General features: G+C 44.5%; 1 protein-coding gene across 1 annotated transcript in view; it reads right to left on the bottom strand.

The window, feature by feature from the left end:
- Window positions 1-20,106, bottom strand: part of ADAM12 (ADAM metallopeptidase domain 12) — a 189,041-nt gene that overhangs the window by 19,553 nt on the left and 149,382 nt on the right. Inside the window, exons 12-14 of the mRNA XM_058811008.1 lie at window positions 11,222-11,399; window positions 5,695-5,784; window positions 4,147-4,342 (exon numbers count right to left, since the gene is read on the bottom strand). Of these exons, the coding sequence (XP_058666991.1) occupies window positions 4,147-4,342; window positions 5,695-5,784; window positions 11,222-11,399 (464 nt within the window). The remainder of the gene's footprint in view (window positions 1-4,146; window positions 4,343-5,694; window positions 5,785-11,221; window positions 11,400-20,106) is intronic.

Here is a 20,106-nt window from a genome sequence, read left to right on the forward strand (position 1 = left end):
ATTTCTGACCATGGTGCTGATTCCATGAACACGAGAAACATCCTCTGTCAGGCTGACAGCAGAAAAGGAAGATATTTCAGTCCAGCTCCCAGCTGTCTGTGGGTGGGGAGAGGGGAAAAAACAACCTCTGAGTAACAGGCTGGAGTTGTGTGGCTCAGGCTGTGTCAGCCAGCACCACGAGTAACTGTGCAAATAAATATAAACATAAAACCCACAGTTCTCTGTCGTGTGATCTGGGTTTCAGATCATTAACTTTGTTTTTGCTGCAAAGCAAAAGCTCCACGAGCTGCCCTTGGCCTCTCTCCCCACCCTGGTCATCCCTGTTCTGTCTGGACAAGAGCAAGATGGAGTTGAGCATTTTTTTGCCTTTAAGGAGGATGATGTCACCACCCCTGAGAATATTATTTAATATCTTTCCCATCTCCAGAAGAAAAAGGCCCGGCCATAAATCTGTGATGGTCGAAATAGTTTTCACTAGATTTCACTGAAATCAGGAAATTGCAGTGCTTGGACAATTAGCATTTTTTCAGCAGTGGTTGGGTCAGATATCTGAGGTGGGCAGCCCATTTATTTTGTGTCTGTAGGGATCTACCTGGCAAAACCTGCAAAGTTCTCACTCAGTAACAAATATTGACATCCAAATTAAGAATGTTCCTGCCTAAACAAATGGCCATGTCCATGCAACACATTTAAATGTGTTCTAATTATTAAATCAATGCCTGCCGTTGGCTCCCCAAAATCATTGCTTTTTCCCCACTTGGGGAAATACAGGAAAACAAACTGACAAACTTCCCTAAAGAATCATTTTCTTGTCAATGCAGAAAAAGCCATGAGTTTGAAGTTGAGAATCTTCTGTTCCTTGGTAATCAATGATTTCTCTGCCTTGAGCAGCTCTATCTGTGTGCCTGTATCTCCTGGAAATGCCACCACACAAAGCATCACCACTGATGTCACTGCTATCAATAGGTCAGATCAGTGCAATCTGATAATTCTGAATATGGACCAAAAAAAGGTCATCAGCAGTTCCTGCTCCCCAAAGATAAAAATGACATTAATTATGGTGAGAAAGAAGATGGAGAGAGAGGATGGAGAGCTCTGGGAGCAGACTGGAATCAACCTGGGCTCTGAGAGGAACTCATGGCTATTTTAGAGATTGTCCCAGGAGCTCCTCCCTTCTCCTTCCCACCAAGCTTTCCACACATATAAGAAAGAGCAAAATAAAAAAAAAAATCCTCTATTTTATCTGAACCACTGTGTTGAGAGAAACAAAAACAACCCCAAGGAAATGCAAGTGCTTTTCTGGAAACAGGTTCCTACAGCTCAGCCTAATGTAAACAAGCTCTGACAGTGTTCATCATTTTCCTCTAAATAGATCTAAAAACATGAAGATTGACATTTATCATTGGGCTTCTGGACATCTGTAACCTGATGAATAAAGAAAGATGTACAAGGGAAGACATTAATAAGGAATTCAATATACCAAGTATTATTTTAGGAAAAGTTATTGTATTTTGTTCTGCATGGATTCCTCCTACTGGGAAGAAGAAAATAAGGAGAGAATGAAAATGAATTGTAATATGATTTTTCTTTAGAGGGGGAATTTTTTTTTAAACACAAAACTACTTCAACACAGGCACTTAAAAACAGTTCTGATCAGACACAACAACCTGGTAAAAGGTTCCAGTGTATATTTTTGATACAAAGTCCAGAAACAGCATCTTAGAATGTCAAATCTCTCTTTGTGCTGCAGGCAAGTCTGGAAAAACATGTAGTTTTTTAATCTGCACCATGATCTGTACAATTTTTCCAACTGCATGAGCCACCCACCTCTCTTCTCATTCCACCCCAGATCTGCCAGCTCACACTTCAGCCAGATGTGTGACAGAGCAGTGGATATTCACATCCCTAGTCTTTAAATCCAGAATATGGGCATTATTTGAAGTGTCCAAGGCCGGCTAGACAGGGCTTGGAGCAACCTGGTCTAGTGCAGGGGGTGGAATGAGGTGATCTCTAATGTCCCTTCCAGCCCAAACCCCTCTGGGATTCTGGGTTTATTTTTAATTTATTCTGCCAAAAACATGACAAGAATTAAGACTTTCAGTTCAGGTTTCCCATGTTCCATCCTCCCTATTTAAAATCCTTCTCCTTGGGCCTTCCCAAGACAAAACCAAGGGGTATTCCAGCCAAAATCTGCTTGAGCTCTGTTCTTAACACAACGCCTGTCTCATAAAGAGAGATGGAGCCTCCATGCCCGGCAGTGCCCATATCAAACAGCCCCAAGAAGGAAGGCAGGAAAGAATCAGGGGATCCCAGGGCTGTGGTGGAATTGCTGTGTTGGGAAGCAGACCCGGCAAGGAGCTGCAGCAGTTCAGCTCCCTGACCTTTAGAGGAATTTTTTCTCAACCATTGAAACCATGAACAGCCTGACCAAGTAACTTTCCACAGCATGGCAAACTGGTTCAGGAGGAGATTTTTGCTTTCTACAAGAGGAAATGCCTCAGTATGCAGGGATTATGAGTCCCAGTGTGACTCAGGCTGGAGGCTATAATTGTCCATGGCTCTGTGAGCTCCCAGCAGCTCCAGGACACGCATGGGATTGGGGAGTGGAGCACAGCACGCTTTGCTCAACGTGAGGAGCTCAGGTCTGAGCTGGAACCCCTCCTGAACATGCTCTGATACCCACGTGGCCAAGCTGACCTGCTGTCTGCACCACTGGGGCTGCTGCTTGAGATGCTTTAATGCTCTTTTAAAGAGAGATTGCAAAAAGTCCATGTTCTCTGGGAAGGAAACAGAGAAATTCTTCAGCAGTGTTCTGGGGAGGGTTCTGACCAAGGGAAACATCTGTGTGCCATTATATTGATGCAGAGGTTTTGGAGCAGAGTTAGAGATGCTGAATTGAAAGAAGATGGAAATATTAGTTTAAAAGAAATAATTACACCCTATTTCTAAGTAATGTTTCTCCTTAGGAGAGAGAGTTTTTCAAATTTGAGCTAGAAGGTCAGAGATGCTGCAGGAGACACGATTTGGATTCATACCAAAATGCTGAGTTAATACTTGCATTTCAGTGCAAGGGTCACAGGGCTTTATAGAAAGGTGAACAGCTTTCCTGGGATACATGTTGAGAACAACTCAAGAACTCATGTTACCAGCTTTCTGCAAAAAGGGAGAAAATTCCCATGGGAGAACAAACCCCTTTCTGCTTCAGTGCACACCCTGCTAAAAGCACAGTCAGGAGGCAGTTTCCAGGTGACACCAGTTAATAAAACACACACAGTGATCCAGGAGTCTCATGTCAGTGTCAAGAGCTGAGCCCTGGCTGGGGATGGAGCAGACACATCTGTTTTGCAGATGAGCTGTTTAGAGCACAGGAGGAAGCTCACCCAGCAGCCTGAAAAGGGCTGTGATTTCAACCTGCCAGGAGCGTTCAGCACCTTGTGGGGTGACATCAGGCCATATCAAAGTCAAGAGGAAATGATTTGTCTAAGTTCACCTATCCATTTGCAGCGTGTTGAGCACGAGCCTCGTTACCTCCTGCTGCAAGAAATGAACATGACAGCAAATCAAGGCTGGAATGAATCACCCAGAGATCCCCTCATTATTCCAACAGCTACAGGTTGGTGCTGCACCCTCCTAATCTTCATTTTCCCCTCCAAGCCTACCTGTGTCCCTGTGCTGGTGATGCCTTGTGCAGGCTGCCCTAAAACAGAGGCTGGACAGAGTTCCAGAATAAAGCAGGGATTTATTCACAGCATCTCCCCCATGGATCCACCTTGGGCAGCACCAGAGCCCAGCCAGGGCTGCACCCAAGATGAACCAAAATGGCCCCAAAATGCACGGCCGGGCACGGGCTCTGTCCCTGGGATCAGTTCTGCTCCATTTGCACCTTGCAGTTCATTGTCCCATTCCAGCTTTAGCCCTGCAGTCCCACCCTGCTTGTTTTTCTCTCTCCAGCCCACGGGGTTTGTGCTCCTGGGCTGAGATTTGGGTCATTTGTCCTTGGTGCCCAGCTGGAGCAGGAATTGTTTTGTGTCCCTGCTCTGTGCACAGAGCTCAGCATCCCTAAATATGAAGCTGAGACCAACACACTAAAGCAGCACAGGATGTGAAAAATAGGAAAGCCAAACCTGAGGCCTCTCTGGCACTCACCTGGGCCCCAGAGGGTGATGCACTGCTGCTCGTGGGTCTGGCAGATGCCATTGTAGCAGTAGCCATCCACCCCGTGGCACGCGTGCCCGTCGTGCAGGTAAACGTTGGCCGGGCACTGCGGGCTGGCCCCCGTGCAGAACTCGGGCAGATCACAGGAATTGCTCGACTCTCTGCAAGAAATCCCTGCTGGTTTGAGCTGCAAAACAAACAGAACTTCAGTGGCTGGGCTGTGCCTGGTCAGCCCTGCAGCACAGGAGGAGATTTCCCCATGGCACGGCCCCAGCTGGCTGCAGAGCAAGGGCAGGGATGGCAGAGCTCTGAGTGCACAGATCTGAGCCATGCTGGGAGGCTTTGGCAGCAAGGAGGCTCAGATGAAACTCCACACGTGGCTCAAGATAGAAGGCAACCCCAGCCCTGATGTTTGCAGGTGGCTCCTTCATCGTGTCTGAGCACAAGAGCTCTGGAAAGGAGGATCTGGAGCCCTGGGAAAAGTCAGGTCAGAGAGCCTTCCACCCAGGGCAGCTGATCACAGAACACTGCTGTGTTGGGGCTCAGGAAGCCACCAGCACACAGGGCTGTGGATTCAGATGCCCAACAATTCACAGCTTGGAAGGTTCAATTCAATGATCTTAAATAGATCTTGAATGTTAATGAATCTATGGAATTACATTTCCTCCTGGAAATGTTGTGATGGGCATCAACATCTCCTCAAACTCAGTCACACGATTAACTGTTTGTCCTATACCAATTTCCATGGAAAATGATTTTTTTTTTGGAATGTGCCACTCTGAACATTCACATCTCAACAGCAGCCACAAAAGTTGGGTGTGCTCTGGGAGCAGAGCTGAATTTTAATCACATTGCCTTTGGTAAAATGCAAGGGACACGGAGATAGATTGATTTTGCTAAAGAGCAATTCCTGACTGTGAGCATCCCTTGCTGCTCCAAGCTCACAGGTTGCCACAGACAACCTGCTGGATGCTTTATTAGCCCACAGGCAAGGGATGGTCTGAGAATTCAAGCAGGTAGATGCCTGTGGTAAGTTGGCTTTTATAGTGTTAGGAGACTACAACAGCTGATGATCTGCTGTTAAAAATACATATGCTATTGATAGAATTAATAATTTAAGAGCCTTCCCCCAAAAAAGAGGGTTAAGCATTTAATGACTGCTTGCCAAGTAAGAATGAGAAAAATTAAAGCACACAAAAGTTCATGAAAAAGAAGTTTTGCATGAGCAACTGAAGGGGCCACAAAAAGCACAGAGACAATTTAAAAAAATCTGTTGATCTGCTCCTTCAATAATTTATATTTTGGGAATTTTTTAATTGTTCACATGACACACAAGTGCCTTAATGCTTATCAATACCAATTTACCTCTCCTCCATCCTTGCTTTGGGAATTTTCTAATTGCTCACATGACATGCAAATGCCTTAATGCTTATCAATACCAATTTCCCTCTCCTCCATTGTCGCTTACTGCACTGAAGCAGGGAAAAATGGAGAATTCTGCCCTCCCCACCCCAAAGAGAGACATTTCCCCAGGTTCACCTGGCAGTCCTCGCAGCAGAGCCCATGTGCACACACTGCTCCTGGGTTCAAGGCACAGGTGGTGGCATTGCAGCACGGGTTTGTGCATTCCTGCATGGATTTGGAGGGTAAGTTTAGAGCAGACAACGTGCAGTCACCATGAGCTGTAAATCAAGAGGCTGCCTATAGCTCTGCCAAGAAAAGCTGGGCATGAAATCATGAATTATGCATGAAATTCGACAACCTGATCCAAACAGCCTTGTCTGCCCTCAGATTCAACAAGCCCAACAAGTGTAGTAAGACCAGAGGAGCTGCTGAGGAGGGCTGGTTTATTCCAGCTATGGATCTAATCCCAAATATCACAAACAACCCGAGCACGCTGACACCAACCCTGATAGAGCACTGGGGTGTTTTATTTCCACAGGAATCATGGAATGACTCCAGTGCCTCCAGAGAGGATCCAGGAGCTTCTGCAGTTGCTGAGCATCATGACCACAGCTCTGCTTTGTGCTAGCTGCTGGCCAGGCTCCTGCTTGGATGGAGGCTGGGGCTGCCACACAGGAACACAACGACACGATTGCATGTAATCCCTTATCAGAGCACACCAGTAATAGAGCTGTGAGATATGGAGTGGGCATGAATTGCAGCCTCTCTCACTGATACATCCCAATTTCACACTTGTGGATTAGATGGTGCCATGTGTGGGCCCCTGCAAACTTTATTGTCAGGAGAACGAGCTCGTAAGGAGCCTCAGAAAAGAATGGATTTGTTTTTCCAAGATAATGCCCACAAGCTGCAAGTTACACCAGCTGAGCTGGAATCTCATCTCTCACAGAAATAGAAGCAGATAAAATTGCTCTTCAGCTGTGTTAAGTCTGTTTGACTTAGCAAGGGATCACTGACAATAGAGGGAACACAGGAGGAATGAGTGGGTTAGAGTGATGCTCACAGCCTCTTGTTACTTCCCTGGCTTCTGAAAGCTTCCCAACTGACTCACCAGCACAAACCAGAGGGATTCTCAGCATTTCACTGTTATTTAGGTATTATCTTCCTGGATGTACAAAGCCAACTGTGCTCTGAAGCAGAGGAACAACTTCCTGCTCCTATTTCTGATCACCGGAAAGCAGCAGGCTACAGAAATATTCCTGTGCAGCTGCTGCGTGTCAGGAGCAACATTCCTCTTCTACACAGAAGCACATTTTATAAATTCACCTCAGAAATAATCTGAGATAAGCAGGGTGGAGTGTCAGGCCCATTAAGGTCATTTTGAAGCTGCAATACCCCATCCTCTGGCCCCACAGCAGCATTCCACAGGCAGACTGGGATAAAGACACAGCTCCTGGAGTGGTGTTTCAGCAGCCTCTGAAATTTCCAATTGCTGCCTCACTTATTGCTCATTGTAGGGAATGAGCTTGGTAAATAGTTTTTGTGCCTGGGCTATCAAATTGTCAGGAATGATTTTAACATAAATAAGTGAAAAAACAAGCAAGGCTCACCAGGCTTTGGGAGGATGGAGGCTGCCACCTGAAAGTACTGCTGTGCTGGAGTTTGTTGGTATTATTATTATTATTATTAGTTATTATAGATAATAACAGCAATGATTATTAGGAGGAGGTTTCTCAGTGTGGCTCTCCTGGCTCTTCAGAGGAACCAGAGCATCCCAACCCCAGAACAATTCCAGCCCCACCTATGTGATGTCAGGCTCTGTCCTGTGGACAGGACACTTGGATTTCCTCCTCTCTTTTCTAGGAACACAGGACAGACCCCACTGGGTCAGCCCATAACCCCTCTGTCCCTGTGTCCCCCTGGGAGCAGCCAGCAGGAGATGTTGAAGGACATTGACACCTTCCCATTCTCCTGCCTTTCCCTGGGCTCCACGGGCATTTTTAGCACCTGTGAGAGTCAGAGTAAAGGAACTCACAGGTAACCAACACAGTCAGGAGAGCAGCTCCTTCTGCTTGTTTGGAACCTATATTTTCTAACTTCATCTGCTCATTTCTCATGGGGGATGATCTCTCCTCTCTCACCCCTTCCATTCCCCTCACGGTTTTATCAGCTTATGCTGCATTTCCCTTCATTTTCTTCTTTTCCAGCCAGAGCCCTTTGGAAACTTTGAACCACCTTATTGCTTTTCTCTCAATATTTTTTCACTCTCCTTTATCCTCCCTGGGATCACAAGCAGTTTCAGGCACAGCAGATTTATAGAGGTCTGCTGGTGCTTTGTTTTGTTTTCCTATTTCTCTCCTAGCACTCTCTAACAGCCTATTTACCTTTTAGACCACTCCTGAGCACTGGGCTGACATTTTCATGAGACTATTTATTGCGATATGAAGTCTTGTTCCTCCATGGTCAGAGGCAGCTCAGAGTCCATCATCTTCTTTGTGTTTTTGGAATGTGCATCACTCCTCAGTGAGTCCCATTTCTCATCTTAATGCCTGTTCCAGCAGCCTCAGAAGGTTTCTCTGCAGTCCTTCACAGCCAGTTTTCATCTCTAGCAGCCTAACTAATACCATCAGCAAATTAAAGACTATTCCTCTTCCCAGGCTCTTTATGAAAATGCTGAGTTGTGTAGTCCCAGGACACATCTCATGGATACAGCATAGCAGATCTCCTGCATGAAGTGGGTGATTTACACCTGCTTGTATTTCTCATCTTTTAACCCAATTTTTGCCCGTGCAGTTTTCTCTCCTTTACAGCTGCTCAATCTCCCAGAGAAGCTTTGGTGAAAGGTTTGGCCCAAAGCCTCTCTGAACCCCTCACAGGCTGCAGTGACAGCCCTGTCCCTTTCCATCCACTTGTTGAGCCCTTCAGAGCTCTGTGATGGATTTGTAAGACAACATTTTGTAAGACAACATTTTGTAAGACAGGAGTTCCTGGCACAAAAGCCGTGTTGACTCGTCCCTGGCATGTCACAGCTGTTTGGGCACTCACTCCTAATTACATTTGGAAGTAATTTGTCTGACTTCTGAGTTAGCAATTTGGAGTTTTCTGTTCCTCCTTGCAGCTGGTTATAAAAGACACATTTTTATCTTTCAAGGACTAAGGATTTTTAGTTCTCTTTGTTCTTTTGTCTTTCTATCTATAATTTACATTAACCCTCCTTCCACGGACACTGCAGCACATCAGGCATTTTTGGTCATACAGACTAAAATTGTTAGGATCATAAAATCATAGAATGGTTTGGGTTTGAAGAGACCAAAAATCATCAATCCCATGGCAGGGACACCTCCCACTGTCCCAGGTGCTCCCAGCCCCAGTGTCCAGCCTGGCCTTGGGCACTGCCAGGGATCCAGGGGCAGCCACAGCTGCTCTGGGCACCTTGTGCCACTCCACGCCCTCCCAGAAGAATTTAATCCTAATATCACCCATTCTTGGGATGCTGCAACACCATGGACAGAACTCAGCTGGTACAATTGACTGGGCAGTGAATTAGTAACTAATCACACAGGTTTTCTGGAGCCACTCAGGTCAGGGCAGTAAATCCCAAATAAATTTAATTGCATCCAAGCTGCATTTTTTTCCCAATACAACTAAAAAGGCAAAAAAGACAGACAGAAGAGGCAAATCAAGGCAGTGCTTGCTGACATTAAGTGGCTTTGACTTGAAAAGGTATCACTGACGTTCAGAAATGAAAACAAGAAAGATAACAGGGCAACAAAGACATTTGCAAGCTGCTTGCACTCTATTGACTTTAAACAAGGAGATAAGGCTGCTTCCTCCAACCCCGTTACCCTCAAGAGTGAGGGAACTGTCAGGAAATCCTCAAGGCTTGGACCAGCCCAATGCACTCCCCAGGCAGGATGCAGCAATATCTTTAATGCTTTAACTGCCCCCATCTCTTTTGTCTGTAGGTCCCTGTTTATCACAGGAAACAAATCCCTGATCTGCTGCTGCCTTTAATTCTCATAATCAGAGAGAAGTTCAATAAAGCCAATGAGGAGGGGATGTAAAAGGGATAAGGATGCCAGCTCGGATATTATTTGACCCCCAGGTTTTGCCTATCTCCTGCTGATGTGAGGAGTCCTCTGACACATTCACTAAACTAAATGGAACAATCTTTGAAGCAGCTGCAATCTGTTTGGGAGGCAGTGAAGGCTATTTCTGTTGGGAGGTAATTGGCTAGAGGAAAAGAAAAATTCTACAGGGAAGGAGGAAAGGTCTTGTACCTAAAAACTGAAGTTGCAATGAAAAATACCTGGCCAATATTAATATTTCTATTTATATAATTCTATATACATGGATAGTGAGGCCCTGGCACAGGGTGCTCAGAGAAGCTGTGGCTGCCCCTGGATCCCTGGGAGTGCCCAAGGCCAGGCTGGACAGGGCTTGGAGCAGCCTGAGATAGTGAATAAGTGAAATGGCAGGGGGAAAATGAGATTATCTTTATGGTCCCCAACCCAAAGCATTCTATGACTGCACAGTTTCTATGGTTATGTTGACATAAACACAAATAATTAAATATAAACTTAAAAACTGTTATAAATATAAATTTGAATGTGAATAAATACAAATATAAATATAAACACAGTCACAGATAGAAATATAGATAGAAATATAAATATAAATGTAGCTTCTCATTGACGGAAACAAACCTTCAACTAAGTCACGTTTGCTTGAGAAATTCCAGCCAAGTTCTCAAACTTCCTTCGAGTTTAGCTGATTAGCTAATGCAGAAAGGAGCTTCTAGGAACAGGAGGTCATGGCCAGTCTGCTGGACAAGCCAGAGTTTGCTCTCTAAGGATGAACTGAGCACGTTCTTAACCCAAGCCCTGCTTGAACTTCCCCATCTCGAATGCACTCGAGGCTCCCTGCCCTTCTGAGACTCTGAGGTTGGAGCTGGTGGGACAGAAGCAGAGAAGGGAGAGCTCTGTTTTACACCAAACCAACCCTCCACTGCCAAAGCCCTGCAGGCAGGACATGAGCAGCATTTCCCAGGTGGTGTCTTGTCACTGATATATTTCCTGAAAAATACCTTTGCCAGGGTTTTTCTCCCAAGGAGCTGAGAAGCCTCAGAAAAGAAATGTAAACAATAATTATCTGATGGCTGTGCAATGTTGTCTGGAGGTTGCTCATCAACAGGTGCATCTTGGATTGGTTCCATGTGAATTATTTTTACTCAATGACCAATCACAGGTCCAGCTATGTCGGGACTCCGGTCAGTCACAAGATTTTATTATCATTCCTTTTCTTTGCTGGCCTTCTGATGTCTCCTCTCTCTTTCTTTAGTATAATTCTAATATATCATTTATTTTAAATATAATATGTATCATAAAGCAATAAATCAGCCTTCTGAAACATGGAGTCAAGATTCTCATCTCTTCCCTTGTCCCTCAAACACCACCACACACACGTGCCCAACAGCAGGTGCAGCAAGGGGAGATGAGAATTGTTCTAATTCTAAAGTTTTATAACTCTATAGTTTTAGTATATAATTTTCTTTTAATATAATATATACCATAAACAATAAATCAGCCTTCTGAAACATGGAGTCAAGATTCTCATCTCCCCCTCATCCTGGGGACCCTCAAACACCCCCACACTGCCTTACCTCAGGCTCCCCACAGTCACACTCCTCTCCATCCTCCACGTAGCCATTCCCACACTTCTGGCCACCAAAGGACTCCTTGACCTCAGGCAGGTTAAAGAGACACATCCCCACTCCTTTCTCCAGGCTGTTTTCCAGGTCCTTTCTGCTGCAGCTGCTGAAGACCATGGGGAATGGATAGCTGGAGAAAAACCACATGGAGACAAAAGGAAGGATGTTATAGGAGATGAAAACCTCTCTCTCCTGTCACACTGGTGACATTTTAGCACATCTGTGTCTCAAACAGAAGATTGTGTTCACTTTTTATCTCATAGAATTGAAATACAGCAGTTCACTGTGAAATTGAGCTCAACTCATTAATAATGATAATAATGATAATTTCTGATTATGAGTGAGGGAATTTTCACTTTTACACTTCAATTTGTAGCTGCTGTTAAGGATTGGAAGTGTTCACATTTGAAATTCCTTCTCCCTCTTTTGCTTAGGGAGTTATAATGCAAATGATGATTATGAGCCTAAAGAAATGCTGGGTTTGCAAGTAGTATCCTGCATTTGCAGGACTGCAAAAGATCCTAATCCTTCTTGGAAAATTCCGCCTCAAATGGCAAAATTTATTCATCTTGCTCTGCAGAATGGCAAACTTCCTCCTCTTTTCAGGAAAAAAAAAAAAGACTAAAAGAAAAAAACCCCACTGTTACTTGCTAAGAGCCTGCTTCTGCAATTCATCAAAGTTGAGCTTGGGAACGGCACGATTAAACAAAGACAGTTCTTGTTTTAAATCAGCAGGGCTGTAAATAATTTTAAATATAATAATATTATTATATTTATATTATATAATTATATATTATATATAATTATATATAAAATACAGTATATTATAGATGTTATTACAGTATATTTTTTATATTATAATAAACATATTATTTAAATAATAATTTTAAATCAGCAGGCTGAAAATATTCCTGTTTGGAATTCCCAGTGCTGAGTGCAGGTTGGGCCCTGCTGTGCAGACCCACTCCTTTTGCAGAACACCCAGACAGTGAGAACAAAACAGCCCCATGCAGCACAAATTCCAGCAGGTAATTGCTGTTTTTCTCTGGCAGAACTCAATTCCATTTCTGCTGAGCGATGTTTGCAGTTTGCCTCACGGATGAGGGACCAAGTGACACCAAGTGATGGCACAGTGTCCTTGATGCCTCGAGGAGCTGGAGCAGAGGCCAGAGGGAGTTCAGAGGAAGAAAGTGCAGATTTGTTGAGGTGCCCTCAAAGGCCACACCCTGGCAGTGCCCAGATGGCTCCAAGTGGAAGCAAAAGAGCTTGGGCCAAGATCTCACATTTTTATAAGTTTTAGGCCATTTGCATATAGGATTAACTGCACAATTTACAGCTTCAGATGATGAAGTTTCATCCTCCTTGCTTGTCTGCCCACCCTCCTCTTTTCACATTGTTCACGCTTTGGGCCTGAAGTTTGAGGAGATTGTCCTGGAGTCTCCAGCTAGAACAGGATCGTTTTGTTTCCACCACCCTGTGAAACACTCCAGTAACACTTCATATAAAGCTAAAGCTGCACACCAAAACAGAACAGAACAACTCAAACCCCAAGGTATCATCCCAAGGGCTGCTGTGACTGCTCTGTGCTGAAATGTGCTGGAACCAGAGCCATGGAACAGTCTGGGCAGGAAAAGGACTTGGAGACCATTTCATCCCACCTCCAGGGGCACCTTCCACTACCCCTGGGTGCTCCAAGCCCCATCAGCCTGGCCTTGGATACCTCCTGTGGCTGCTCCATCCATGGATTCTCTGGGCAGCCCTTGCCAGGGCCTCCCCACCCTGACAGGGAACAATTCCCCACATATCTCATGTCCAGGGAACCATTTCCCCACATATCTCATGTCCAGGGAACCATTTCCCCACATATCTCATGTCCACATTGAGTTACACTGAACCTGTGTCACAAACATGGTGTAAAACAGCTTCTCCCCTCAGACTATACCTTTGTCCAGCAGAAACTCCCCATTTCAGCTGCTCAGGAGCCAACCTGGCCATTCCACTTTACTCACTGAGTGCTTTGTGTCACCCACTTGCCACTAGGATTGTTATCTTTGCAGACTAGCAAGATAACAGATAGAAATTCTGCACTGCTGAACTCCAGACTTCCATTAATCTCCTGGTGTTTCTGATACCCTCAGATGAAAAGCTTGTTTTGGGAATGATGATGCCCCTAGGTCTTAGAAAGGGATAATTTCTATTAAAAAGAAAGAAATGTTTGGCAACTACAAATGCAATAGAGCTTCCTATGCTGACATAAGGAAGTTAATTAGGATCTTTTAGAAGGTTATGGATACATTACAGAACAGAATATATTTCGTGCCTAGTTAAAATTACCTCTTTTACAGTTTCTTTTGCAATAAAACAGCCAGCTCATTGGAAAAGAACACAAACATGAGTCTGAAGAAGAAAATAATTTTCCAATATCACTATAGGGCTTGTCAAGTTAAACTAAACAGTTTTGAGTTTCACTGACATATGACTTCAGAAAGCTAATAGGCATCTCCATGTAATAAGCTGATTGCTGGAAAATATCAATGTTTCAGCAAAATGACAGAGTCTAAGATAAATAAAGAAATTTCAGAATAGCAGGAGGTAGGAGCCAGGCTGCTAGCTGGGCCCCAAGGGAGGACAGGGAAGGCACTTGGAGTAATGGAACAGAAAATAAAGGCTCTTGGAAAACTACTGACCATTTCATATTGAGCAATTGGAGATGTTCTCAACAGGGCACCACAAACTTCTGTCCTACCCTGAGTGTGACTGGGAAGAAACCTCACAAAATTCTGTGTACGAGACTGTGAACAAGCAGATGGGTGCACATTCCTGCCAAACAGCAGGAAAAACCAAAGAAACCAAAGAAACCCAGACACACCTGACTGAGAAATCCTGACGAGGGCTTGATCAGACAGGGCCCTCACATCAAAGTGTAAATAAATGAACACTGCATCATCCAGGCAAGATCCTGCTCTTCAGTGGCACACCTTTGATATCCACTGGGGTGAGACAAGGAGACACACACCTCTCAGGGAATGAAATCCATTCAGGAGCACAGTTAATGCAGATTTCCATGTGACACCTCTCAGCCACACACAGATCATGATTACAGCTCACCAGGCAAAACTGTCACAGTTTCAGGGCAGTTGCTTGGCACCCCTGGATTCCAGGATGACTGGCATGGATGTGAGGGGTGTCTGTCCATCAGCAGGAGGGCAGAGCCCTCTCTCTGTGCCAGGGGTGGAACTGTCATTGCTGACAAATGAGCTTTATGTTTCCCCCCAAAGCAACTTCAAGCTGTTTCCTATTTTGAACCCAGAGATCCATTCATCTTTGGCTTTTCCTGCTCCTGACACTGATTTCCTCAGCTGACATCAGTGCAGCACATGGCACATGACGACATTTCCTGAAACGCTTCTTCTTTACCAAGTAATCCCCAAATAAAGCAATAAAAACCCAGAAATAAATCCAGTTGCTGGAAACAGAGACACTTCAGGGTAACCACACCATGCAGGAGAAGATCCCACATCAATTGGTGCCAATTGGTATTTCATTGGAAACCTGACTGATCTTTAATGTGATATTCTGATACACCACCAGTCTTCTTTTCTTGTCCAATAAAGTTCCATGTAACAGCCACAGCACTTGATTGTTGTGATTTTAGGCTGTATTTTGTCTGTCTTTGCAATTTTAGAGCTGTTTCATCAGAAGAATGAAATGCCTGGCAGATGGGATGGGAAGGGAAGTCACAGATATCAGATGTCAGCAGTGCTCAAACCAATGTTTGAGTGGATCTGGAGCTTGTGAAAAATGCTAAAGAGATGGGGATGTGAAAGGAATTCATCCTCTGAACAAATGCAGGAGCTTCCTCCCACTGTCCTGTGAAGAGGCTTCTGGTCTCACCTGGAAGGAGCTGCCCTAGGGTGGGAGAAGGAAATGGGGTCTCCACAGTGAAGTCAGCCTTTGTCCTGTCTCCAAGATTTCAGTGATGCCTAAACAGGGATGTTTGTGTTTCCTGTGGTAGCTCAGACACTTACTCTGTTGGAAAACCAGCTCATAAATGCCATGGAGAACATTCCAGAGGTGAAAAATTCATCAGCAGTCTTTATAGTCCATTCATCTCCACTCAAGACATTTTCTGTTACAGATCCTTATTTCTTTTTACAGTTGGAAAGAGAAAGGACACTTCAGTCAAGCCTCACTCTTATTCCAAAATGCTGTGTCCCATGCATTTTTCACAGTCTGAATCTGTAGATTTAATACACGATGGATCATTTTGTCAAACTGTTCTGGCTGTGGGTAGAACTCAACAGAACTCAAATTGTTCCCAGCACTACCATCAGTCTCCTCAGTGGCTTTACAGCGAGGAAAATCACTTCAGCCTTTCTGACCCTCTGGAATCCACAGCATTCCTTGGCGTCTCCTTGGTGCTTAAAGATGTCTTTAATCCCCAGCAACAAATATCCCAGTTTCCAACAAAAATAGCTTTGCTACTCCTGCAAATAAGACCTTCACAGTTGTCAGAGGATCCCTGGTAATCGATTCCTTGGGAAACAGAGCCTGGGCTTGTCCCATTCATTTATATTTCAAGCACTCCAGCCCTCCAAATGCCAGGTTCCTTTAGGCAGTTCTGCATTTAGCCTGTATTAGATGGCTCCCTCCATTAACTAAGTGAAGTGGCATCAGCACTCTGTCAAGTCCCATTTAAGAAGAGAGGATTCTTTGTACCAGCACTTCATTGCCTGGCACAGGCTTCTTTTCTTTTCTTTTTTATGAAATATAAAAGCTCATCTCCATCATCTCCATTCCAGAGGAATTCCCCTTCCTCAGGGGCTGGATGACAGGAGAGCACAAGCACAGGAACTGAGCCACTGCCCCAGAAAATTACAGGCTCAGGAGATGAGACAGGCAGAGCACTGAGGAGAGAGGCAGTGGCTGCTGATCCCTGCAGGTCACAGCAGACCTGTGATCACTGCTCAGGCTGGGATGTTCCCACTGCTGTCCTCCCACTGCTCAGGCTGGGATGTTCCCATTGCTGTCCTCCCCAAGCTGCTGGGATGTTCCAATTCCTGTCATTCTCACTGCTCAGACTGCTGGGATGTTCCCATTCCTGTCCTTTCCACTGCCCAGGCTGGGATGTTCCCATTGCTGTCCTCTCACTGCTCAGGCTGCTGGGATGTTCCTATTGCTGCCTTCCCAATGTTCAGGCTGCTGGGATGTTCCCATTCCCATCATTCCCACTGCTCAGGCTGCTGGGATGTTCCCATTCCTGTCCTCCCCACTGCTCAGGCTGCTGGGATGTTCCCATTCCCACCTTCCCAATGTTCAGGCTGCTGGGATGTTCCAATTCCCACCTTCCCAATGTTCAGGCTGCTGGGATGTTCCCATTCCCGTCATTCCCACTGCTCAGGCTGGGATGTTCCCATTCCTGTTCTCCCCCCTGCTCCATCTGGAATACCCCTGGAGGAGCAGTGCCTTGAGCTGCAGGAGACCCAACCCCCTCCAGCTGCACTGCAGCAGCACCTCAGGAAAGATGGAACTCCTTTGGTTCCTCCAAATCCTGTCTGTCCACGTCTCAGAACCTCATTCCACCTCCCCTGAGCTCCTGCACCATAAAACACCACAGATTTGTGTTTCCCAACCACTCACACAATGATTCTCTATCCATTCTCTATCCATTGCACAGCATGATAAACTACAGCCTCACCATATCCTAAAATCATTTTGATTATTATGATTATCACTTTCCAATCTCACTATTTCTTATTCAAGAGCTGCAGGATTTTTCTAAAGGATCTGAATTTTTCTGTCCCAAATATTGATGTACACACACCCAGACAGACACTATATGTAAATGCACGTCTATTTATAGGGTTCCACACATCTATTTATAGGGTTCATTTCTTCCAGTTCACATCACAACCTGATTATTCAGCATTATGGCAATGTTTATACAGAGCCTTTTACCAAAAGACCCTGAAGTGGTTTACAATTATTCACTCAATTAAAATGCACAAGAGCCCCAAAGAGCTCTGTTAAGTACCACCAGACCTCCCTCCCTGAGGTAATATGATAATTGGAGATTATATTAATTTTAAAAGGGACATTTTTTTTCTCTCTGAGCATGCTTATGGAAACAACTGTTGGCCAGCTAATTTCCAAAGGTGCAGAAAACTGGGACTGAACTTTGCCCAGAATTCCTGAGAACCCAAAGAATTCCTGAGCGGCCATAAAATTCCCCAAAATTTTTTGGGAAAAAAAAATGGAATTTGCCCAAAATTCCTGAGGGACCATACCTGGAAATAGCTCTGACATCAGCTGTGCTTTTTAGGAGCATGAAGGTGCTTGAAGACAAGAGAGGTGCAGAGTCAGAAGTTCCCCTGGTCCAACACCTGAACTTCCAACATTTTCCATGACAACACCTTGTCTGAACTGACCACCACAGTGACTTTGTGTCTTTCTCGAACCAAGGACCCTCTGAGATTCAAACATATGAATATTTACTTTCCTTAATCTCCAAAATTCCTGATTTTTGGCCCACAGCTGAGGGGATGAGCAATGCAGACCCTTTTAATGGAGCATGGAGATGGGAGTTTGAGCTCACCCTCGTTCACACTCTAGAAAATGCCTGACACAGAAATATGTGAATTTTCTGTTGCATATCCCAGTTTTACATAAAAACATAAAAATGAGGAGGGGGAAATTAAATTAAAGAATAGAGTTAGGGTTGTTTTTGGTAATACAGGTGTAACTGATTTTTCCATGGAAAAATGGCAGCACTAGAGGGAGAAACCCAAGAATAAAGCTCTAGAAGGCAGAAACTCAAGCAGCATAAACGTTTCTAGACCCAGGAAGGTGCTGATTTCAAGGAACTGTGACAATTTTCCAGCCTCCTCTTAAGTCCTGATCTAATTGACATAATTCTTTTGCACTCAAAAGCATCCCCTTGGTTTTAACCTTCTAGACTTTATTACTGCTCTCCAGCTTTTGAAAACAACTTTTTATGGGCTCCTGAGAGAGATGAGCCTACCAGAATAAAAGTGAATTTGCTATGAGATGACATTTTTTGACACTCCAGCCCTTCTGTACAGCAAGTATGTTAATGAATTAGTAAGCATAAAGAACTTCACAGAATTAGGTGTCAAGCAGGAGATAAAATCCAGTTTTCTTTGATATTGAAATAGGTGTTCAGATACTACAGATCCCTTCATGTATCAAGTTCTGTCACTACACGTTATTTCCTACACCTCACGTTTTAGTAGCAATTGTTTCAAATTAGACAAGTGCCAAAATGTGGAGAGACTTTTTAATCTATTAATTAGACAAGTGCCATATTATGGGAGGGCTTTTTAATCCATTATTTAAACAATGTCTTAATTTCTAAGTACTTTTGAAGGAGAAAGGCAGAAATGCAGTTTTTGACCCAACCAGCACAGTAAAGGGGGAGTTAAAGGTACCTGCAGATTGTTTCACACCTAAAGCTTTTGCAAACAGCAAATTGGGAAAATTAAGAGGAGGGGAGAAGCTGGAGGAGCCTTTGGGCACTTGAAAGCAGCACAAGATATCAGTCTGATATCTTTGCCCAAGATATCAGTCCCAGAGCTGATGGGGCACATCTTTTTCAGGTGATTTGGAAGGATTTAGCTAAAAATGTAGAGTGGTTTTATCTACAGATAAAGCATTTAAACAGGAATTTTGCTTCAAAAGGTGGAGGATGTCTGACAACCCACACTTATTTTCCTAGCCTATTTTTCACTCCCTTGCTCCTCTTTTAGAGTTTTAATCCCTGGAGCATCGATAAAGTAGAGCACAGAATTGGGCCATGCAGTTAGAGATGACATCAAAGCTCTTCTGTCTGGGTTCATGGTCAGTGACTGCAAAACAAGCCCAGACTTCTCCTGCAGCTTTTGTCACCCTCACTGTGGGGTGGCTGCTAACCCTTCCAATAAATAACTGGGATATCTCACACTGGTGTTCATTTAATTGATGTCTGCTCGGAGCCCTGTTGTGCTACAGTGGAACTTCCAGGCTTATTGGAAGGAAAGCCTTTCCAAGGAAGTGTTTAAACTTTGCACACAAATGCCTGAAGTTTGTTTTAATTTTCCCCTGGGGCCAGTGCAGATTCCCAGAATGAATTCCAGCAATCTCCCTTCAGGTGCCCAGACTGGACTGACACAGCCCCAGCTGGGGCTTGGCCTCTCCCATCGCACACAAGGCGCAATTTTAACTACCTGGGATATTCAAAAAGGCAGATTTACAACTCTGAATGGGGGGCTTCAGGGCAGAACAAATGCCTGGATGGTTCCCAAAAATCCATCCTGCAAGGCAACAACGCTTAATGGCTTTATACAATATAGACTGTTGTGGCAGTCACAAAACTGCCAAATAAAACATTATTAGCAGTTAATTTCCCTTTGACAAATAGATGGTCAGAGAAGTTTTTTCTTGGAGGAGAAGCCTGTTGTGACTTTCCTTTGTGATCTGGGGGTGAAGCAAGACTAAACCAATTTATCAGCCCTGACAGGATCCTGACTCTGTGCTGGAGTTATCTGCATTGCAAAAGCTCCATGGGAATTGAACTCAGACAACTGTTCTTCCTGTTGGAAACCAGACAGCCAAGGCAAGGAGCTGGAATCAGCTTGAATTTGCCTCTGGCTCATCTTTTGCTCTGTTTCCTTTTAGACCACTACCTCATTAATAAAAATTTGCTGGATTGCTGAGAGTTCAGGTTTCACAATCTACTGCTCAGAATTTGAGGCTGATCCAATGCTGACTGCAGGAAAAGTCAGAAAGCAAAGCAGAGCAGAGGGATGAAAAGGCCAGGGCAGGTCTGGTCCCAGGCTAAG

Source organism: Ammospiza caudacuta, chromosome 9, assembly GCF_027887145.1.
Source record: "Ammospiza caudacuta isolate bAmmCau1 chromosome 9, bAmmCau1.pri, whole genome shotgun sequence".
In the NCBI taxonomy this organism is placed as follows: domain Eukaryota; kingdom Metazoa; phylum Chordata; class Aves; order Passeriformes; family Passerellidae; genus Ammospiza; species Ammospiza caudacuta.